The sequence below is a fragment of the Labrus bergylta genome, chromosome 7 (genome assembly GCF_963930695.1).
Source record: "Labrus bergylta chromosome 7, fLabBer1.1, whole genome shotgun sequence".
In the NCBI taxonomy this organism is placed as follows: Eukaryota; Metazoa; Chordata; class Actinopteri; order Labriformes; family Labridae; genus Labrus; species Labrus bergylta.
The window spans coordinates 7,701,282-7,726,230 of NC_089201.1; the positions used below are offsets into that span (position 1 = coordinate 7,701,282).

At 40.9% G+C, this 24,949-nt stretch overlaps 1 protein-coding gene across 1 annotated transcript in view; it reads left to right on the top strand.

Annotated features, from left to right (window-relative positions):
* The window catches only part of trim44 (tripartite motif containing 44), a 51,127-nt gene that overhangs the window by 13,970 nt on the left and 12,208 nt on the right, over positions 1-24,949 (top strand). Inside the window, exon 5 of the mRNA XM_020642412.3 lies at positions 7,667-7,689. Within this exon, the coding sequence (XP_020498068.2) occupies positions 7,667-7,689 (23 nt within the window). The remainder of the gene's footprint in view (positions 1-7,666; positions 7,690-24,949) is intronic.

Genomic DNA, 24,949 nt, shown 5'->3' on the forward strand with positions numbered 1-24,949 from the left:
CATGCACAACTTTGTTCTAAATGAAAGAAGAAACTGTCTGTATTTATCCAGGCATACATTATGCACACTTAGAGAAATGCAGTCTTTCTTTCATACACTCAGCTGTGTCAGTATGATAGAGGTAGTTAGATGCATGAATCCTGAGCCGTTAGCTGATGAAGCGTAAAGGTAACAAAGTGTAACTGTGGAAGCTTGTTTGTAAGTGGTGAAGAAAGCAGCTGCTTGTTCTCTTTTAACACATCAGCCCCTTAGTCAAAACAAGGTCCTCATGCCAGACTACTTTTCATACCTGTTCTTGCAGTAATTGTATATAATGTATAGAGTTACATAAAGGGCAAACCCTGTCAATGCACCACTTGAGAATCTGCAGCGCTGCCCTCCCTCGTCTTTCTTTCGAGCATTAAAGAGGGTGCTTTTACTGCTGATAGTTCTCACATTAAAAATAACCCATCGCTCCATTTGTCACTCTCTATACCGTACTTTATTCACCACCACAGTAAGAAAAGAAGGCTGGAGTGCTCCCTTGTGATGCTCCACAGGACCACGGAGGCTGCAGTAATAGTGGGGGCTGATGTGCAGATTGCTTTTCTAGCTGAGTAAATAATCCACGCTAGGCCAAGTTCATTAAGGCCTTAATTGAATGCCGATGGTAACCCTGTTTGTTCTCATGTGTTATCGCTGGAGTAAGTAATGGGCAGTCTTTTTTGGAAATGTGTGGTCACAGGAGAGGTGTGTAGGTGTAGAGGGTGGGCTCATTCAGCAATTTACTCATCCAGAAATGATGTAGCTTAATGTGTGTAATTGGAGACACACTATTCAAAATATGTGGGACCCAGTTTTTGTTTGTATAGACTGAGATTTGAAGTGGATGAATCTGAGGAGTTGAAACAAGTCCACCTGAGCCCACCTGAAGCAGTATTTGTCCTGATCCCAACATGCTAAACCTCCTGGACACTCGGAAATATTATTACCCCACTTGCTCACCCATTCCTCATGACATCACAAAGGGCAAGTTACCCCTCCTCCAGGTGGGTGACACTCCCACAGCTAGGTGTTTGTTCTGCCCTCTGATTCTGCCTTTCCTCCACAAACAATAGGACATGGTGTGATAAAGCCCGAGCCAGCCAAGCCCTTCGAGAGAGGGGCGTGGTCAAACACAGCTCATTTCCATTTAAAGCTACAGACACAGAAACAGTCTGTTCTGAGGAGAGCCGGAATAAAGAGGTTTATAGGCATGATCAAATACAGGATCAGAGTGGATTTTTAGAAAGTAACTTCACAGACATGTTTTGGGGAGCCCTTATTTAAACGTGTTGAAAAGGAGGATAATATGTGACCTTTACTCGTAAAGGGTATTCCCTTTTTATGAATCAAGGCCCTAATAATGTCTGTCTTTGAATAAACTGTTGACATTTGTTTGATAGTTGGAACAGTTTGTACTGGTAAAGCTGAAAATTTCATATCATAAACCAGTATGTCTTAAAATAATGTTGCCAGAGCTTCCTGAATTTTTTTTGTCTTAATAGTCAAAACAGCAAAGGAAAGAAGACCAGTATTCATATTTGTAAGATTGAATATGTGCTGCTACGTTGTTACTCCAGTGTTGTCATTCCAACACTGTGGCACACTGCCAACAAAAAAATCAATGTTGATCTAAAAAACAAACTTTACAGTACAATAGAGCTGAATGTTGTCCACAACCTCACAATTTGATTTAAATTATTTGGGTCACGATTAGATTAGATTCGATATCGATTCGATTCAATATTGATCAATATGCTTCGATATCAATTTCATAATAATACAGATGACAGGAATACCCAGATAACTCATCACAGTACCTTCTGATATTTTGTTAAATAATTACGTGTGCATTGTTTGTATAGGTTTAGAACAAACTGACTCAAAAATGTATTTTATCGTTCATTATTATTTAATAAACAAAGAATAAAACATTAAAGTACAGAATGATCTAAAGTGCATATTTGTGCCTGAGCTGAATTTGCAGCAAAAACGTAATAAACATAACAGTGCTGTATTGGCATGGACAAAAACTATATGTGAAGTTCACAAATGTGCCTGACCTGAATTCACATCACCCACAGTGCCCCCAGTGGAGAGGGGTGTCATTACACCGGAAGAAAATCGATCTCAGGATTTCCCTGAATCCATTTTGAAGTGGGAAAATAATAATTGCAGTGCATTGATGAATCGATATTTTTAACCAGCCCTGCAGTACAAGCAATTGAAATCAATAAACAACAATTAAGAACAATAAACTTTCCAAACTTCAGAATTATATCAAATAAAAAGGACATATTAACAAACTACAATTACAGTATCTTCAAGGTGGATTATTCAAGGATTTCAATCAGTTATCATGTGATTGGTTTGCCTTAGCCATGATTTAAATTTAGCTTTAGAAACACTGAAGCTTTTGCAGTCTTTGATATGGGTGGGAATTGGTTTTGTTTGTTGAGACTGAGATTTGAAGTGGATGAATATGAGGAGTTGAACCCTGTCCACCTGCAGCAGTTTTTGTACTCATCCAAACCTTGTAAATTGTTAAACCTCCTGGATCAAGGAAAACACACTGGAAAATATTATTCCCCCACTTGCTCACCCACTCCTCCACTCCTCGACTGCCAGCATGTCTTTCTGTATTATAGAAAAATGAATCAAAGATATAAGACTTGGCACTAGAAAAATATTACATTGCACTGAAATAAAGCCTACCGTTAGCTTTGTTTGGATGAAAATACAGTGTTTAAACATGCTGACCCTATTTGGCTTTCGTTTATTTCTTCTCATGTAAAGCACAAACTAATCCTGTTTGCCAGAGAGCTGCAGTTATAGCCTCCAGCACTTTTTAGAGTTTCCAACTTTTTACAAAAAAAAGAAAGAAAGACTGGCAGCTTCAGAGCCAAGTCAGAAAAGGGATTTCTCCTTTTGTAAAAACATCACACACAGCAGCAGTAGTGCAACAGCAAACTCCTGGAATAGAGCAACTATGATGTAAAAATGTTCTCACCTGCATATAAACCCATCCTTCTAAACACTGGCTCCCTACAGAATAGACTGTATAATTGAGGTGAGTCTTTTCTTTTGCTTAGGGTCAAATAAACAAATTGCCTGAATTAAAAGAAAGACGTGAGATTATTAACACAACCAGTGGTAGAGGACATGCATACACACACTATAATGAAGCGCTGCAGGGATGAAAACAGCAGTCTGAAAATTGACCAATCAGCACAAGCCAGAGGGAGGTTACATTAAAAGACTATGTCTTGATCCATTTATTATCAAAGTTTCAGGCTTCACATTTTCATTAAAAAGTGCCAGTAGGTACTCATTTGTACAACCATACTGGAACAGTCCCCGATGACGATACAGTAATTAAAAAGCTGCGGTGTGTCACTGCGCAGGCAGGGATCTTTTTGGCTGACTGGTACAAGCACAGAGAGATTTCTGTGTAAATCATCTTAAACATCCACTGATGCACAGATGTGGGTGTTCTGGACGGATGTATCAATACCAGTTTTTTATTACCAATACTAATTGAGTATTGACCAACACCGAGCACTTCTCCTGTTATAATACTAGTGTGATGTGAAAATGTAAATTATTAGAAAATATATTATACAGTAGTAGACAAAACATGGAAGGAAATCAAGCTTACATTGGTCTTACATTGATCTACATGTAACTGTCTGCTAGCATCAAGCTGTTTTTTTTTTTTGGGGGGGGGGGGGGGGGGGCTAATTGGTAAGGAAGAAGAAGAAGATATCCTTCAAGGGGACCTTCTATTCACACTTGAAGGATATACACACATATGGGCTGAATGCACTAAAGGAGAGATGAAGAGTGAGGGGCTGAAAAAGTGGAAGAGCAACTTGCTGAGAGGTGTCTTGGCCATGCTCATGAAGTGAACAGGTACCTCTCGTGCTACATGACCAATATCCAGACTTGGTTCATACCGGGGCTTGAACCCTCTGGTTCCTAACTCAGTTCCCCACAAACTGAGCTACTACCGCCCAATTTTATGGATATAATGCGGTGCATTGACTGGCTTATTCGTCAAAATCTGGCACATTTTAGGCAGTACCAAAGGCCGATATGATACCAGTGTTGGTATCCATATCAGCCTCCATATTAGTATCAGTATTTCTGAACAACTCCAATATAAACCCCATTTTACAGTTGTTGGAATTTATAATACAGGCCTGTGTCTGTGTTCTGGCCTGACCCCTTTTTGTCTGCATTGCTGACCTTGTTGTCTAACAGCATTATTCCACATTTTCACATGTACTACTGAACAAGTCGTATAATGTTGCCTTATTCTGTGATACTGTTTAGACAAACCGGCAGAGGCTCCACACTGTTTAGGTGATAAAGGACTCCTAGCATGAAAAAAAAAAGCCAAGACGCCTCATTAGCCAGGCATCAGAAGTCTGCACCAGTGACCCAACCCTGACTCAGCCGTGACCCAGGTCACAATGAGCTGCCCGCAGGCTCATTTGAAACAACACAGCCCTTTTGGTTCTACCTTTTTAAACAGGCTGCTGCTCAGTGTTCAGACTGCTTCTCTTTCAAAGCTGTTTATGTCTGTTTAGTTCATTTTTAATATGCATGTAGGAGAATAGCTTTGAGTATGACTCCTACACTAACAATGTAACCCTTTAATTTGACTCTTAATTAAATTCTGCGTCTGCATTTTGAATATTTATGACTGAACCAATGAATGCAAATGTACCGGTAAGTGTTTTTTTCATATTAGATGTAGGAGTTCCTTGTATAATTGCGCTGCATACTACAAACAGTTAAGCCAAGCTTATTAAGCACACTGATTACCCTTATTTAATTGTAAAGAGTAGTTTTCAAATTGAGCTTCAAGCTATGTCACCGCAGATATTTTGTGGACGCCCTAAACAGCACACTTTAGAAATAAAGACCAGCTCTCATTCACAGTTCAAGAACATTTGATTCCCTGACTATTGTTTTTAATAATGACTGGAGCAGCTTCCACGTGAGTCCTGGATATTCTTTGCATTTGGAGACCAGTTTTAATGTGAGCACTTATTGATTGAACTGCCACGGGCCATGTGAATGATATAAGAAAAAAGTTGAGTCTGGTATTATTCAAGCCTGAAGGTATTGATTTTCCTCTTTACCGTTGCAAAGGTAACTGTGGTAATTACATTTAGAGTGAAGCTCTATTGCCAACCGCAGCTCTCAGACAGCATATTTCTTTTAATTTTCTGGGCAGTGGCACTGAAAAACTCTTTAATTCGACCAGATGAAAACAAAGCACACTAGTGGGACTATAATAACATTCCATTTGATTGTTGTGATCCAATTCAGCCGCAGCAAATATCAGAGAGAAGCAGTACAAATTACTAACTCAACATGCAATCATCAGTAAAATGGACTGGTGGGGTAGTGAGCCAAGTTGAAACAAGCCATATATTAACATAAGCAGTAGTAGTAGCTCCCATTGTAATATTAGTACAGTTACTATCCTGCTCTGTCTGATTTCTAGGAGTGACTGCAGTGATCATATTAATGATACATCACAGAGAAGATCTCCCGGTATCAGGGCATCAAAGATGATATTTGTTTGGACTTCACTATTTATCTGCTCTCTTTAGGGAAAGAGCTGATATTAATTAAACGATAATGCAAGTGTTGCACTTTATTACGCATATTTTTCCAAAGTGTAGCGCTTAGTCACTTTGGGCTAGTATGATTAATGATGTGCCATGTGTACAGTCCATTTATTGGCTCCTGGCTAATGGTGATAGAATAAAGTGTATCTACAGAAAATATTTGAACCGAGCAACATAATTAGTTTTTAAAATAAAAATGTCAACTGTGTCTTTAAAGGTCACATATTATATTCATGTTCAACAAGTTTAAATAAGTCTCAGAGATCCTCAAAACATTGATCAAATTTATCAAGTTTATTGCTTAAAATCCACTCCGAGTCCAATACTGTATTTTAGCATACCTATAAACCTTCTCTAAAGGCCCTGACACACCAAGGAGACCGTCGGTGAGCGGTTGTTGCACTAGTTTTTGCAGTGTGTCCGGCTCAGTCACGACCAGTTTTTGGCCAATTCGACATGTTGAGAGGGATCTCTCTGATTCGCTGTTCATAGGTTTCATATAATATGAGTGCTGCGCAACAGCGTTGTGAAAATGGTCTTCTTGTATCATAACAACGGACTACCGCCGCCCCTCACGCATGCACAGAATGTACGTGGTGGTTGGCCGTCAGCTCTAGTATTTGCAGTGTGTTCTAGTGCAACTTTTTGGCCAAGAGGTGAGGAGACGGCAAGGGACGCCACTAGTTCTTTGCCGTCTGCTTGGTGTGTCAGAACAGGCTGTTGGTTAAGTGCATTTTGTTTAAACTGCTGAAAATCTGCTATGTATACATTTAAAACTGTGGAACTGTAGCTTTAATTCACAGCAGATTTTGATTAGAGAATATTGTCTGTCTTCTTCTTAGCAACCTACCATAGATCACTCATGTAAAATCAGTAAAACAACCAAGCAATGAAGACTTAGAAAGAAGTTTTGCTGCTTTACTGCAACCAGTCAAAAGCCTCTTAAGTGAATGTCAGTATTGTGCTCCAATTTCACAAATTGACTTTTGAATCTGCTGGTGCTTGACAAGGTAAACCAAGAAAAGTCTCCCTGTGTTCTAATATTTGAAACCACGTATTTGTCCAGATCTGACGCTAATTACATTTTAGAGCCAAATCTTAGTCATTGAGTCAGACAGCCAGTCAGAGCTCAGCAGTCAGCTCTCCTCTCGTCTGCTGCGCTGCCAACCAGCCACTGCCTCCTCAAGACGCCATTAGTTACACAGTGTCAAAATCCCTTTTCTGGCGCAGCCATCTTAACGCTTCTAGTCAGGGTCCAGTGCTACAGTACAAATACTGCTGGGCAGCATGTTAAAGGCAACAAAAAAAGCTGTCCTGAGCTCCATATTTGACTAAAACATACCAATTAAGATCCAGAGTTGTTTAATAAGTAGTTTTGATCTAGAACATGACAGTGATTTGTGTGGTGCATAAACACAGGAGCTGTGTGTTTGGCATGCTGAACGCCGAGCAAACTCGTGTGGATTCATCGCAGTAATTCAAATCTTACTGGAAGCCCTGTGAAATAATGCACGTACACCTTCTTGCAATTGACTGAATATGAAATGTGATTAGCTTTTTCATTTGGCTCATGAATACGACCTCCTTCTTGCATTGTTTGTGTATGTGTCACATTCTGGCAGGGAACAAATCATGTCCATCATTCTGACATTGAAAAATCCTTTAGGCCCCAATAAAAAAAGAAACAGAAACGCCAGCATGTAAATCATGTCTGTCTTTCTTTTTATTTTTTTTGTTGTTGCTGGCTTTGTACTTTGTTCCAGACTGCTCCTTTAAAAACGCAATAACTCATGAATAAACATGGGCACAAGAAGAGGATGAAAGTGAAAATTAATGGATCACATTTAGAGCCACACCAGCTGTGGACCACGTTGATGTTAATGATGTTGTTTACCTTTTATTTGTTTTCCACAACACCTGTGCAAAGATTTGAAATATGTTTTATTCCCTCTCTTTCTCTCTCCCTCCCCCCCCCCCCCCCCCCCCCGCTCTCTTTTCAGAACGACATTGAGGCCAGGCCAAGGTAAGACTGCCAAGCTTGATTCATAATGACCTTTTCATAACTAAGGACACTTCAAAGCCTCCTCACTCAGGTCCTTGTCCCGCCATCCACCACGAGACTGACAAGTATTTATGTGTCATAATAAACCACTCCTTTAAACACACACCTTCACACTCACTACAGACAGCAGTCGCCCATGCACGTAAACCTTCCCCTGCCTCTGAACCTCTGCGATCACATGCGAGTCACGTCGGTGCCCCAGCAAGGCAATTAGTAACTCTCATCTGTGTGTGCTGCCGGGAATCAGAAGGGGTGACAATATGCCGGGTCCAATAAGAGGGTTGAGGACAGTGGATGACAGGCTGGAGGTGTATGTGTGTTTATTTTCATGCATACTTTATATGTGCGTGCTTGTGTTAGGACAAGCTGTTTGGTCATTAGCAGGGTCAAGTTGTACCCTCTGATATAGCATAGTATTAACATTCTAACTACTCCAAAGCTGGTTATGTGTATTTGCAGACATGTGTACGTGAGCTGGAAACATGTGGCCAGTGTTATTTTTCGGCATTGTTTATGTTTGCCTGGACTACATATTTCCCTTTGTCTGTCTGTTTGAGACGATCTGGAATGGATATTCCTCTCCCACACTCTCCCAGTCCTCTCTCCTTATTGATCTGTTGACACAAAAAAAAACATGCACCTCCTTCAGGAGAGCTCCTAGCACCACCTGCTGTCTCTGCTTCTCCTGCCGGATGTCTCTCCAGGCTTTCATCTTAAAGCACTCCTCCCCTCTATAGACAGACACACACACACACACACACACACACACACACACACACACACACACACACACACTGATAAAAAGAAACCTTCAGCACATCTGTTCTCAGACATAGGAACCTAATTTTCTTCTGAGACTCTTATTAAAACTAAGGCTGAATAAAAATTAAAAAAACTGTCCTTTGGGCCACAAACACTTGGACAACATGCTTGTTTTCTGCAAACAAAATGTTCAGTTCCACTTTTTACTATTGATGTAATTGCTGCTCGAGGATGCACTGAAATTTCCTGCAATTTAGAATTACTGATTATAATGTCCCTGGCATTATAATCGCAGAGAAAGTTATGACCATGGCTGTAAAAATGTGCCAACATGGAATATGTTATTGATCGGTCGGCCAGCATTACGACCCCTAAGCTCCAGAGCAGATGGCAGCAAGCTCGGGCCCAAGGGTGAGATGGAGCGAATAGTTTGCCCTTGGTTCAAGGTTACCGCCTCATCTCTACACCCTCACAGACACTCTGTGATATAATTACTCCCAAAGTCCCTGCATTGCTTTAAGAGCCAGTTGGTGCAGAATCTAGTTGAAAATGACACACAATTTGGAGCGTAATACTACAGGGGAGGGAAGTTTTGAAGAGGTGAGCAGAAAAGAAATGATAAAAGGGAATTCTGGACAGCTGCAAGTGTAGGTTTATTAAAGTGGGTGAGCGATAAAGATTGGATTTTTTTTTTCGTTCAGGTTTGATGGTATAACAAACAAAGGGGCGAAACAGGTGAGCAAGCGGTGAGGTCATATTGGTAGAGGGGAATAGAAGGAGAGAGAGATGTTTTGCAGGATCAAGCGAGGAGTGGATGTTGAGGGTTTCATGCAATGGGATCCAGACAGTAAATTGATTATGGAGCAGAAACACTAATCCGCTGTCTGAGCCCCATATCGCTGCTGTAGACAGAGCATCCCCACAGGAGCGCAATCCTGCACCCACATGCATCTTTCCCGGACTTCCTCGTCAATACTCGTCCCCCCCTCCCCACCCCCCAAAAGCCTCTTAACATAGGTACTCCATGCCTGCCAAGATTGGTCCTCCTCTGAATATAAATCTTGTTTAACTCCCTTCAGCCCTGCCCTTTCACTGCTTTCTCCTCTCTAATGTGATGCACTGCAAATTTCAATTGCAGTCATTGGCTCTAACCCTCTCACCTCACCGTTTGTTCCCTGTCTCTGACTTGAACTTCACATCTTTTGTTTTTTCATGTGTTTGTGTATATGTTTCTCTTGTGTGCATGGATACATGGAGTCATGTCATGTGTATTTGTACTTGTAGGAATTAATGCCCCAAATAGAAAAAAAACAGAACTACTTGTTATATTTGGAGTTTGCACAATCGTTTTATAAATATTAATTTGGTGTGTGAATGCAAAGACCAACACTTGCCCAAAGGCATGAACATATCGAATTTGCTAGCATCCTGTGGCAAATTCTGACATCCAGTGTTTGCGTGCGTTATATAGATTAATTGCACAAAAAATAATTAAATGTAGCAATTGAATTTATGGTTACATTTTATATTTATCTAATAACAAACACAGATCATCTTCCAGGAAACTCTGTCATACTATTTCTACTATTCATAAGCATTCACATTTTGCAGCTTTTGTCGTCAGTTATCGCATCGAGCCGTGGTGCATCTGAAGTCACCACGCCACTGATCAATAGATGAGATGAGAATGTCTCTCTCTCACACACACACACACACACACACACACACACACACACACACACACACACACACACACACACTCACAAAGAACGACAGGGAGATGCGGCTTATTGCTTCAGTAGCGCTTTAATTCGAGAAAGGCGCTTTTATGTTGTCTCCTGAGATGCACGCTTAAGAGAAATAGACACAAAGACAGTGAGACAGTCAATGAGAGGAGTAAGATGTACACTGAGGATTTTCACTAGTTAGACTGACATTTGCTTTACTGCTGGGACTGAAGAGAATTTATTTTTAGCAGATATCTTGAAGAATATCTTTGTCTTTTGGTTTCTATGATGTTTTGAGCTTGGAAGTTTTAGTTTTTTAGCGCCTAAGAACAGTTATTCAGACATTCATCAAATGAATGTTTCAGGGTTTTTTCTTTCTAATCTGTAACATGTTCACAATAACAGTCACATTCAAACATGTTTCTCACTCAGAACGTTCACTAAGTCATAAAAATCACACAGGAATAAATTAAAGTAACAACATTAAAATGTAGCTTTGCTCTTCAGTGTCTTCAATGCACATCTTTTTAACAACAAGGCTCAAACAAATTATGTCCTACACCAACAGTCTACAAAGAGATGTGTTTGGCTCACAAAAAGAAACTAATTTCCTTTATGTTGTTTTTTTTTTGTAACTTCATACTAGGGCTGTCAAGCTTAAATTATTTTGATCACAATTATTTGTCTACTGTCTTAAGCTAAGGGTACTTTACTTCCTGTTAAGATACAAACCTGCTTCTATTTTGACAGAAAATTAAAAGTTTCAGTAGATTGAATGTTACAACTTAACCGTGGAAAGAGGAACTTGTTCCAAACCAAAGGCTATGAAAAAAGCTAAAGGGAACAGTGAAAAGGTGCAAATGTTTGATGTCACGAGTTGTATATTTTTTTCTCGTCAACTGAGCCATCTGGGAGGTTTTTTTTAAGGGAAATGAGCTATTCAAAGGCGCAATGGTGTCATTGTTTTCAATCATTGTAGCTACAGGGGCACACTGTGATGTCATATTCACTGTGCACCCAAAGGCACAAAATAGTGATGAATGCGATTTAGAAAGATTAAAAAATATTTTGAATGTAATTGTAGCTACAAGAAGTTCTGTGAACCAGTTGTGAAAGTTTAGCATTCTATGCTAAACATGGCTAAAGTTGAAGCTAATGCCGTCAAAATGACTGTTAAGATGGTCATTTTTTAAACCCTTCACATTAGCAGATGACATAAGCCCTGTATGGTTGTTTTGTGACATAAAAGTATGCTTTATTACAAAACTGTAAGACACAAACACATGATTTACTCCTTAAAGACAAATTATAGCGTGTGGAAACATTAGCCTGTGGTTGCATAGCTAAATGTGGGACACAGCTGCTGGTTATGAGAGCTGGATTTCTAAACGTTTGCTGTGAAAGCTGGTGTTCAATTTCATAGGGGCGGAAGAAACGTAAAATGTGATAAACTCTGACTGACACCACAGGGGGGATTTGAATTATTTATATAAAAGTTGGTAACAGTCAGCATTGGTAAAGCTTGACATACAGCTATCCACAGGAGTGGTACTATGTTTTCTTTATGGAAGAAATATCAACTTTCAGTTGCTGAAATGCACCTGGCTGCTTTCTTTGCCTCCCAAAGTGTAGCGTCCCTTGTGTTTATATCCATCTATTCCATGAACAAAAAGGGAACTGTGGCACAGAAAACGAGAATCCTCACAGAAAAACTTTTCAAAAATGTTTCCTTAGAAAAGAGAAAAAAACATCCATCCAGAGGTCTAACTCATAACTGATTGGCTGTCATCTCTTAGCCGGTCAGTGATTGTTTTCAATGTTATGCATTTTTACGTGTCTGCTATAGTAAAACCTTACTTACTTGGCAGAGCTGAGCTCAAGATTATTTTATATGTATCGTGGTAAGAAAGCTCTTTATGGAAGGCAATCCAGACATCATTTTTGAAAATGGTGCAACAATTAAGAATGTAGTTATGTAATTTGAAAAGTTTATAGATTACATGTGATAACATTTTCTTCTTAATATTTGCACATTAAAGTTTTGTTTAGGGATACTCATATAGAGCAGGTCAAACAGTTACTTTGCTGGATAAAAACTGATGCATTGTCTTTTGAAAATCTTCCTGTTTTTTCTAGCTTATTTTGTTTGCGGATAGAAATAACTTAAACTGTGGGGGGGGGGGGGGGTGGAACTCAAAGTATGCCAAACCCCAGGGTTTTCTGGAGAAAAAAAAATGTCACCCTGAAGGAAGGAAGAGAAAGAGTTACCAGGCTGTGCATAACAAAGTAAAGGAAATGAAATACGCAAATATAACTGATGTGAGGAAAGGGAAGCCTTTTGGCAGCAACAGTATCTGATTTCCTGATCATAGAAGAAGAAAACACCATGAACTTCAATGACTTTAGTTGATAAGAAGCTTGTTTTTGAACTCAGCTTCATTCAAATCCTCTGTCATGAGAAGAAAACAGTTCAAGAGTTAAAGCTTTGTAATATGTGGTAAGTTTGCTTTGCTAGAGCTGTGGAGGCTCTCTGAGCATATAAATCACACGGTGTAATCACAGTAAAATGGTTAAGCCCGTTGGGGGAGCGCAGCACTTCTAATTGCAATGAGAGGTCCCCTATTCAATGCTCCAATCACTCTGTCTCCTCGGTATCTCAGGAGCTCCTATCCCATGCTTCACTCAGTCTAATCATGCAAGCATGGCCTGGAACACACACACACACACACACACACACACACACACACACAGAGCATAATCTCTTAATTTCCAAACTGGTTCTTTTTCCCTTTTTTCCCCCAGATTTTACATTTCTCAAATTTGAACACACAAACTTTGTTTGATCTTCACCCATTCTTAAATATCATTCTATCCACATTAAACACTATTTACATTGTGTACCCAAGCATTTAAGACATACTCCAATTTACATGAACATAGTGTTATGTATTTTCTGCTGTTGAATGTCCAACATAACCGTACTGTAACTGTTTACAGAATGTACCCCGGGGTATTCATTTCTGATTCTGACGCTGTAAATGAAAGTTTAAAAATGTATCAAAGGAAGTTCATGCTATTAAAATCCATGTCTATGCATTAGCATTATGTCATGATGAATAACAGCAATTTTGAAAACTCTAGTGTTAGCTAGAAAAGCTAGTGCTTTACTCAATTGCAATTAATCATTTATTATTTGTATGATTTCAACCCCTTCATAGTTACTCTTGTATTGTTTTAAACTTATAGTTTATAGGTAAAATTTGAGGTAATTCGTCAAATTGGCCAAGTAAACTTCATCATAACTCATCACCTGAATGTAGTGTCCATCCTCCACTATAACCTCCGCAGTGGAACTAAGAATAGGCAGTCATAAATAGCACAAACTGCAGAAGTTTTGGAAAGTGTTTTTCATTTTCAGTGCTTAAAGCAAACTTTTCTTAATATATGCGGCAGATCTGTTTTTAAATGAGTTGTGTACATTCTCTGTCCCATATTCTCTGTTTTTTCAAACCACTGCTTTCAATCCCCTATCACTGCATGCTGGCTGCCAGATGAGAGCAATGGGGCAAAACGCTCACTATGTCTGGCTGAGTGACGGCTGTGGACCACCCTCAATCACTGGCACGGCTAACGTTCACACCAACACACAAACCGAGGAGACGGAACTGACAGGGAAACCAAGCAGGCACTTTGGGACGCGGCTTATCAGCGTGTCTGAGCTACTTCGCCTTCACTGGGTCAGATCGATGTGTAGGGTGGGGCTGGGTGGGGGGGGGGTGTCAGGGGAGCGTGGCCAGAGGACATGGGATAGAGATGAGGACATGGACGGAGGAGGGGGAGCTGTATTCCTATAATTAATTATTTACAAGTTTTCCAAGAGGACCCATTACAGGCCTCTTTTGCCTTTAGACCATTCTGTGTGTGTGTGAGGTGTGTATTTGTGTGTATGTGTGTGTATGTGTCAACATGCCCCCATTCAATAATTCAAAATGTAGCAGCTAGATGCAGCTGCATCTGTTTTCCTTTGTGTGTAAGGCCCAGCTGCTTTTTATGACTGTACTAAAACTGTATTATTAATTCTCTCTCTCTCTCTCTCTCTCTCTCTCTCTCTCTCTCTCTCTCTCTGTCTCTCTCTCTCTCTCTCTCTCTCTTATTTCTGTCTGTTTCCGTTTCTTTCTCATGTTTACATCTGTAATATTATCCTGTCTCTCTCTCTTGTCTGTATCTCTGTCTTCTCCTTCTCTTCTTCTACCTCTCTCGTGGCCATCACCACTCCACAGGGGTGTATCTGAAGTCCCAAATGAATGCAAGACACACTCGAACCAAACTGACAAATACAGAGACATGCATTTAGAAGACAGGAGACTATATGCATGCATAATTCATGCCACATGCACAATATTCTGACAGCTATTTTGATTTGTTACATTTGCGTTTGTGTGCGTTTCAAAATGCATGTGTGTGCATTTGCATGTGTGGGGCACATGTGCATGTTTGTTTCATGGATATTTTTGGCACAAGCTTCGCTCAACATCAAACAGTTTTTGGAAATATATGGAGAGGAGTGTGCAGGCGAAAAATGTATGTGTGTGTTTCTGTGTGCTTTGTCTTTTGTGATGACTAATGGCAGTTATTTGTTTCTCCTGAATACTAATGAGTTCATTTACTTCCAAAAAAGACTCCTCTGACAAAGACTTGTGGCTTCTCAGCACCACCCATGTATTTGCGAAGGGGGGGAGCATTCCGATTCCATCCGAAGCTTGCAGCGTGATGTGACGGTTCAAAGAGCACGTTGGGGAGATGGAAGCTGTCTAATTGAATATCCTGTAAAAAGTGACAAGAGTGAATCACGGCTGTGTACCAACCTGTCAAAATGCAAAACAGGCCAGAGAGTTAGGACAGGCAACAGGCATGACACGTATGATAATATTTTCAAATACAACCTACTTCTTTTTGATATTGGTTTTGGCTGCGGTCTTGATTGCTAGCTGATAGGTTTGATGCTCCTCTTGAATTTTTATTTAGCCAGACTAATTGGCACTGCTATTCCTTTTTCGAGTAGAGTTGTTCAGTTATTTATATAGTTGCTCTTGTACCAACAGCATTATTGGAAAATGGCAGCAATATCAGATACTGTAAATTATTAGCCCAGCAACATGACATCAATCTCCTGCGCTACAAATGGTTCCTTCTTTTCCAGTCCAAAACAGAAGCCGACACAACATACTGCCCTTCACTGCCATCATGGAGGTTTTACAGCTTCCAGTGTAACAGCTGTATTAATGCAGCAAAGAAAAACTGCTTTTAGGTCATTTATCCCTCGACAAAATCGATAAACAATGCACTTTTTAAAGAGAATGCTATGTTGCTCGTTCAATTTAGCAGTATGACGCTAAAAAAAGGATGTCTCCAATCCCCAGCAGACGCAGCATATCAGAGCACGCTGCTAGCTAAGCTATCGTTTGTTTGTTTAGTGACGCTGTGCTTGTTTTTCCAGTCTGGATTTTTTTTTAACCAATTGTTTGTCAAAAAGGTTATTAAGGGAGGCCGAATCAACCTCAGAGGTGTCCCTGTCTCCAAAACAAACTGACCCAAGAGTTAACACTGGTAATAGAGATGTGTCACAGCTAATCTTCCTCTGTACAACAATTGTTATTTAGTCCTTACATTACAAATCCCAAACTTTCTGTCATTCACCCACTGAGCTCGGCAAAATAAAAATAATAGGAATGTCACATTCAACCAGGGTTTCTTGGGTCCAGGTGTTATTTTTGTAAGTCTTAAGATGGGGGATCAGTACTTGATGTCAACCAGTTTTTAAATCCATGTACTGGAATCAATATTTGAAAGGGGGACAGACGTATGGGGAAATCTGTATTTATTAGCTGTACCATATAGGCCTTGGAGCACCAGGGACACAGTGTATAGAGTTTGACCAGAGCTTTAAAAGTGCTTCTAGTATTGATCTGCTGTGTAGATAGATACAAGAGCTGTAGTCTGTGATCCAAGAGAGCAAGAGAGTCGGCTATAAGTGTCTGCCATGCATCCCGGGCTACACTACAGTGTGGCAGAATCGGGTTACTGCTGTGTTTGTGCTGATGCTCTGAGCCCATACTGCCTATGAATAATGCATTGTTAATCCATGTGTGTAAAATACATCTTTCTCTCCACCACACACTGTACCTTTTCTTCAACACTGTTTTTGTTGTGCGTGTGTGTGTGTGCGCGCGCGTGTGTTCAAAGGTGTGTTTGCACTCACACCTCCCTTTGTCTGCATGCGTGTGCTCTGAAGTGCTTCTCTTTGGAGATCAGTGTCAGCAGCATTGTGACTTTATACCTCAAGAAAAGAAGCAAGGATTGTCAGTTTATATTCTGCTGACATTGAAAAGCTGGTAAGAGAGAGTGATTTAACAATTTAACAAGACGTACCACAGGACATTTAAAATATTCAGCTTTGTTGAACTTTGCCTTAAAGTATAAAGAGAACTCGATTTAACACAAAGTAAAGAGTTGGGAACATTTGCAATTCGTATTTTTACATATCAGCCTGCTGCACTCATCCAAAAGAGACATTCCGCGAGTAAAGAACAGGAGATATTTGGGTGTTAACATCATTAGAGGCTTCTAGTAATGAAAATGGTGCCATGAAAGCACACGTGTAGGAATAGAAAGTGTTTGTAGTGGTGAATTTTGGAGATGAAATTGTGCACAGGTATGGTGCAACCAGGCTGAGACGAGTGAGGGGATGTATTTCAACTCCACCAAGGAAGATGTGGGGTGACTGCTGAAGAGGAAAGTGAAAAAGGGAGGGGGAGGAAAAGGGAGGGTGAAAACAGCCAAATTTCAGTAAGCTTTCTGAGCAGGTTGGTCATACAGAATGGAAAGGTATGAAAAATTAAAGAGAGCGGGGTGAATAATCTTTCAGACAGCTCTGGTGCGCAAGCCTACAACAATAGGTTAGGCTCTGATGTTACTCTTCATACAAGCTTCCTCATATGTGCATTTTATTTCTTCCCGTTGTTGATATGTTGTTACGTCTGCTTCAACACATACCCTGCCTGATAACCTCGTGCTATGTGGTAACATGAACATGATTCAAAGTCACCTCCTTTGTTCAGGTCTTGAAGTCTTTTATGGTGAACGTGGCAGTAAATTGAGGCGGAACGTGTCAGGTTTATGTCAAATCGTAAAATGTGTTGATGTGTTATTATCCACTTCATCATTTACGGGTACAGAGCAGTGTTTCTATGTTCTGCACCTCTCTCTCTCACAGCCTGTCTTGTTAATTCCTTTTTCTCGGCACCTGCTCATTAGATGACTAATGCAGACTTCTCCGGCTGTCCCGTCTAATAATCACGACGTGATGGAGGCTTCTGCCGTTTGAGGAGGGCTGAGAGGAATTGGTGTTAGAATTTTTTTTTTTAAATCCAAATGTGATCATTACAGCTTCGCGTGAATTAAAAAAAAAAATCCAAATGTGATAATTAAAGCTTTGCGTGTGTGTGTGTGTGTGTGTGTGTGTGTGTGTGTGTGTGTGTGTGTGTGTGTGTGTGTGTGTGTGTGTGTGTGTGTGTGTGTGTGTGTGTGTGTGTGTGTGTGTGTGTGTGTGTGTGTGTGTGTGTGTGTGTGTGTGTGTGTGTGTGTGTGTGTGTGTGTGTGTGTGTGTGTGTGTGTGTGTGTGTGTGTGTGTGTGTGTGTGTGTGTGTGTGTGTGTATATGCACATGCAATCATTTGAAAAGAAAAAAGTGCCAAGAAGAAAGTGATAGAGGAAGTGAAGTGAGGAGGTAGTTTGCAGAAGATGGATTGTTACAATGAAGGTGCAGATGTTGTGATTTTTTTTCTCACCATCAAAATTGCAGCACATCTGGAGAGACGCAGCTGCGATGAAATGACCTTCAAGTTCTGATTCATGAGCAGTCTTGGAAATCACAACACTGTGTTTGCAGCTTTTCCTGTAGTCAGATTGTCAAGCCTGCATGCTACTTCAATTATTTATATATATATATATATATATATATATATATATATATATTTATGACAGTTAAGTTAAAACACATTTTAATTTCCTAATGTAAAACTACTAAAGTCTGTCACCATTCTGGCAGCTCTAAGCTGTGTTGCACGATTGTGTTAGGAGTGAAATGCTAAAATCTGAACGCTGATATACAAACCCTGAAAATCTGTTTATCTGTTTTTTTTACCATTTTACGATTTTGATCAATCATGTCAGTTTGATGACATTCGCTTTGTTGATATCAAAGACACAAGAGTAAGGATTGATGGGAATGTGGTTAGCTTAGCTTTGCAGATATTCTGTCATACAGCAAAGTGTTTTCAAATATGTAATTTAGACGGCATGACTGGAGAAAAAAGGTCTAGGAAATCAGTCATTAAAGTGGGGAGTAATATTTTGTTTCAAAAAGTCTTTAAAGACATTTTATTCAAACCCCAAAATGTAAACCTATTGATGACTCTAGAGGAAAAAGTCAGGATGATATCAAGATCAAATTTAGACAAAAATGGTGAACTGTCATCAAACTCAAGTGTTGAAGATTGAACCAATTCCACCTGAGGTCCACCTGAGGCTGGCTGCAAGAGCCAAGGAATCCTCATTAGATTGCAAATTAAAATGCATATTTCTGAAGCAGAAAAAAATCAGGTTTATAGCCTGGTTATAAAAAATGTGGTATTAGTAGCTTATTTCTTAAAGGATACATATTGCATGGGTGATATATTATTTTTACAATTCGTCTGTTTTGACTGGCAGATGGGCACAGTTAAGATTGGCTGGTGGCTAATGACCCGCCTCAAATCTTTGCCTTAATCTTCACTTGTTTCTAGATGGATGAAAAGTTAAGTTTTCAATATGGCGACCACCATCATTGCGCTTCAAAACTCCTCTTCAGAAGCCGTGGGTGACATCACTGAGACTACGTCCTTGCTTTATGTAGTTATTGTGTTGAATGGACGATCGCTATCTCTAAAGCCACAGCACAGGCCTATATCATGTCAAAAATAGAAGCAATAGCATAAATGTAGGAGGTTATATTCTGGTTTGATTTGTTACTGTCACTGGTAGGCTTTTGATGTGCACTTTTAAACAGTTAATCAGATCTAAACCATTAAAATCTGGGCTGTAATGATCAGCAAATGTCAGTGGTGTCAAGTAAACTCACCCCCTCGGGAAAAACTGCCAATCAGCTAGTCGCTAATTGGTCTAATGGGCATGTTGCCCACTGTAGCTGTAGGCAATCTGTTGATAATTGTGAGTTTTATTAAGCATTTGAGGAAAAACATTTTGTTGGTTCAGGTAAATATGAAACTCTGCATAAAAAGTGGCAATCAGGGCTTCCTCTTTCTCAGCCTGTCATCTTGTCAGCAATGTTTTATAAACATTTATAAAAAAAGGACAAAATAAGTTCTTCGGAAAGACTTCCCACATTCTCTCTCTATCACACACACACACAGACACACACACACACACACACACACACACACACTGACACACACATACATCAGCTCTCAGTGCTTTATCCACAAGGCAGATTGTCATACCGAATCTGCAGAGACTTTTCCTTCCGCCCTATCATGCATGCAACGCTCACGCACACACACGAGTAAAAGCACTCATATGATGTCACACTGTGTACAAACGTTCATTATTCATTCCAAAAGGCCCCGCATAAACACAACACACGACGCACACTGTTACACACACTCGCACACTTCGAGTAATTAGTGGCAAAATGGAGGGGAGAACTGTCTCACTTCACAGAGAGGAAGTTGCTGCCACACACAGACGCCTTCCTCATACTGTATCACCTGCAATGTCCCCTGTAACCAAACACACACTAACACACATACACAGACACACATGCACATCAGTGTCTTAGCCTTTAGGTGGAAATACAGGTCTGATTTCAGTTCGGTGGAGATGTAGGGGGAAGATAGTGGCAGGCTGAACCGTGCAGCAATGAATCAGTGCCTTATCAGACCTCTGGCCTTAGGTATGAACTGTCAACATTGAAACAACTCTCATACACACACACACACACACACACTACTGGCAAACATCTTAGTTCCACAGTTGGACGGAGCAACAACGACACAGCATGTGTGTCAGACGGCTCAATGGGGCAGTCGTCAGGACACTCTCCCTCTCTCCCAGTCGTTCGTGTGTGTGTGTGTGTGTGTGTGTGTGTGTGTGTGTGTGTGTGTGTGTGTGTGTGTGTGTGTGTGTGTGTGTGTGTGTGTGTGTGTGTGTGTGTGTGTGTGTGTGTGTGTGTGTGTGTGTGTGTGTGTGTGTGTGTGTGTGTGTGTGTGTGTGTCGCTCACTTATTCTGTCAACACGGGGAAGGAGGAGGAGTGAGGGAAAAGTTGGCATGTTTAATTCATCAGCTTCAAGACAAGCCCCGTCACCGTGTAGATTTATGGTACTGCCGAGAGAAGAATGAGGAGATAGTTGGGATTTAACTACCTCTGGATGCTAATGAGAGATTTAACTCGCACTTTGGAAAATCGCCTTAATCCAGCGTTGTTCTGTGAAGGGAAGGATGTGAACGAAACATGAGAGGCTTTTACTTTGAATTTTTGATCCACAGATGGGGAGACATTAGCATTATTTGAATAGAAATGATGTCTCGTATTCACATGTGATTACAGATAAAGATCCAATTTCCAAGGATGTGCCTGCTTTTCCATTTAAAATCAGAAAAAGAAAATAATAAATTGCCCCCAGTTTCCTGATGATGAAATATCTGACTGGGGCATGTCACCTACTTGTGAAGGCGGGCTTTCAACCCTGATGTTATACAGGATGCATTAGTGCACATAAAAGTTTATCAGTCGGGCAGCACTGGGGAGTTGTCAAGCCCCATGACTTTATTTCTCCGAGTCGCCATGCTGCATCTAAATGCCGCTGCTTATTAAGTCACAACAACTAGTCTCAGGTTGTACTGTGGTTTGCATTATAGCACAACATTTGCATTACTTTCTTTAATGTATCTGTTATGGTAGAGATCATAACTGGTCATTTTTGTTTTGGTTGAAAGAAGAAGATCTCTGTGCTGCAGCCTGAAGAAGGTCCTTTATTCCACAGTGTGTTTAACATTCTGCACAGCAAAAAGTGGCAATGGAAGCATGAGGCATATGAGACTTTTATCAGGTGAGATGGGAGTTGTGACAGTCTGGAGCTCAGGTTTTCTGGGCTGTCTGTCTGGCTGTCCTTCACACTGAGGGCTTGGATGATGGGTCTTGGATGAAAGGGAGGAGGGAGTTTTCATGTGACAGAAGGCTTTGCCTAATAGCCAGTCTGTTCGCCAACTCTGTCAGTTTTTCTCTGACTCATAGACGCACTCTTTTATTCTGACTTCCCCTCCTACTCGTCCTCTTCTCTGGCCATATGCCCCTCTGCCATCGCTTCATCTGTGATGGAGGAGAGTGCAGGCGGAGGAGGAGTCTGTATCATCGCTCCAAGTGTGGTGTAAACAGGCTTTTAATTTTCCAAATCTCTCCAGAGCCATCGAGATTCCGCGACAGGCACCTGGGCAGTCGGCTGATTAAGGTGGCGCCGGCGTTCTGCTGTTCGAGAAGGGGGGTTATTTGAAAGAGGCAACAGGGGGCAGCTCTGCCAGCCTGCCAAGTGTGTGGGCGCTGCTGTGACCAGTCAGTCTAAATAATGGCTGTCTGGCTCTGGGACAAAGCCAGCTCAGTGGTCATGTGACATACTGACTGACTGTGCAGACCAGAGCGAGGAAGGACTCCCATCAGTAACGCTGGATCAATGGTGCCTATGGAGACAGCAAAGGGCAGAGAGGGGAAAGTGTTACAAACTAGACTAAAGAAGGGAGAGGCAGAGGGGAAAAGAAGAATAAAGTTGTTAAGTAAATCCAGGACAGAGACTGGACCATACATACCATGGGTATGGGCCATTTTAAAGTAACAAAAGTGTGAAAAAAGAAGGCTGAGTATAAGAAACGGGGACAGCACAGGTTCCCTCTATTCATTACCTATAAGCTGATGCTGTGCTTTTTGAGAACAGATAAGTTTATCGCTCCAATATGTTTTTTTTTTTACCTTTCTCACTTCTGCGGATTTGATACCCAAACTTCAAAGGAGTATTAAGTCAGAGTTGTATTCTGCATTTAAATTTAAACACATCTGAGGATTTTTTTTTTTTGCTTACCTTGCTCAGTATCAGATATTCTCAGACCTTGAACCCCTATAATGAATCAAGATCAAACTGGCTCTGCCTGAGATATTGGGGTTCAGTAGGTTTTTTATAGTTTTGGGTTAGTACCTGGTCGGACAAAGCAGGTCACCAGGTTTAATCAGAGGAGACATTATGATCCAGCTATGAGCAGCTATGGGAATAAAAAAAAAAAAGAAACATGCAACATGAGTGGATTAGGGCTCCAATTAGGAGACATGGTTGTCTCTGCTTGAGAACATGGTCTTTATGAAAGCACAAAGATAAATAGGCTTAGGCTGTGATAACCAGCATGTGATAGGGTAGGTAAGATATAGAGGTGCTATGTGTGGGTTTGGTGGGCAGGGAGAGCTGGCATGGAGGGGGATGACTTTCGGATGCTGGAGCTCACTGTCCAGCATTCCCGAGGTTTTGTGGGACGAATCCCCTGAAAGACCGATGAAAGGAGGTTCCCATTTAACAACCCCAGTAATGTACTGGCTCTTGCTGCCCATCAGTCTACTCGGTTCAGTTATGGGACCCAGAAGGTGCCATCTGGTAGGGTAGGGTGGGGTAGTATCCATGTTGTCACCACCTGGATCTCAAATCAACAGTGCCTGGGTCTGTTGAAGGTGGTTAATGCTGTCATGGTTGCATTGGTAACTAAGGGCTGTAGGGTAGGTTATGAAATGTTTCAGGAGGGCACATATGTTTCCATGGTGATGTCTTCACATCATAGATTGACATATCCCATAAAGTTGGAACATCCCTGAATATTTAATTAATGCTCTATTTTTTAGCTATGGCATTTTGGGTGATACTGTAAAAGCATGGCAGCTCCTCAGGAGATATAATTAAAAATATTCTGCTAACAGTTTAGGTTCATTTCAGTTAAGCCTATACCATTGCGTTAAAACTATGCAAACGCCCAATGGAACCAACACTTGGTCAAAACTTTACGATACAAAAACCTCTTATATTTGCAGAAGTCTTTGAACTGTGGCAGCTCAGGTCATCAGTCATCACGTAATCCCCCACCGCAAAAACAACTAACAGCTTTATGCACTTTTAAATCACCACAGCAGAAAATGGATAACAGACCACAGTGAGCCATTTATCCTGTTTCACAAATGTCCCTTAGGTTTCTTAATGGCTTTAGTTTTTGCTGCTTTAAATAGCTGTGTATTTATAACTTTGTCAAACGAGTAATGGCATACAATGACACAGTATAACCTCCTGAAGATCAAACAGCTTGTTAGCAGACTACATCCAACACATCCTCTCTCTCTCTCTCTCTCTCTCTCTCTCTCTCTCTCTCTCTCTCTCTCTCTCTCTGTCTCTCTGTCTCTCTCTTTAGTGATACTGTTGGGGACCATTAAGGTGATTCCATTATATCCTCCTCGCTCTCCTCTAAGGGATCTTTTTAACGTCATTCATTGCTATTTAATTTGTGACCAAGAGTATAATGGCCCCTGCAAAATTGGACGGCACAGTCCTGTTCCTACACAGGAGCATGCTATTCAGGATAACTGTTGATCGTCAGATTGCATCTCATTGGAGAGGGGCTATAGAGGAAGCATTATGGTGTTTTTCCCCCCCCACACACAGTCGTCATCTGTCCAAAGCAGGTGACAATAGGGATGCTCAGCTCCTTGTTCAGGTCCGTTTTAATTCACCACCCATGTTAATGAGCGGCTCTGTTTTTTTGTGGGCTATGTGGGTGGGGTCCCTGCTGTTCTCCTCAATTAATCCCTTGATTGCCCCCGTGGCCACAGAAAATGTAAAATCACTAAATGAGCCGGCGTAAGATAGAGTCTTCACCGTAGTTTAATGCTCTTATCTGAATGGCTCTGCATTAATTCCTCTGTATGATTAACAGTGGGTACCTGTGTCAAAGTGAGCGAGAAATTAGTTCACGGAAGGATAACGGTGTTCACGCAGCACCCTACACACCTGCTGTGGCAACAGGCAAAAACCTGTGTGATTATTCCCGTCGGCTGAGCGTCTTATCCCGCTTCACTGACCTTTCTGCCTCGCTGTTTGTTGTGTATTCACAGGAGAAGGCATCCCCCGGTGTAATAAATGCATCATGTATGGAGTCGACTGCATACAATCGCGGGTCGGAGCGGTACCCAACATACTTTGTGATGTACATTTTTAAATTATGGCATGCATGAACATGAGTTTGAACGGGGGTCTACTTGAAGCAATGCATCTGCTGCATGATAAGATGGATTTATCCTCGCCTCTCCTATTTTTTATTTTTGTGCTGATGAATAAGCCACGGCGCAAACCCATGGGTCATATTAAAGAGCCCCTAGCTCTCTGTCCCCCGCACTATGATGCATTGCCTGTTGTCTCTTTACTTCCTCCACTGATTAAGTCTTTGGATCAGAATAGGAACCAAAATGAGTGTTGCACTATTTTTCAGGAGGAGGAAAATCTAAATGAACAATCGGAAGAAACCAGGGGCTTTAGAATAGTAAGACTATTAGGAGAAACAGAGAGAAACAACCCTCTGTCTTAGGGTTAGGGTTAGGCAGT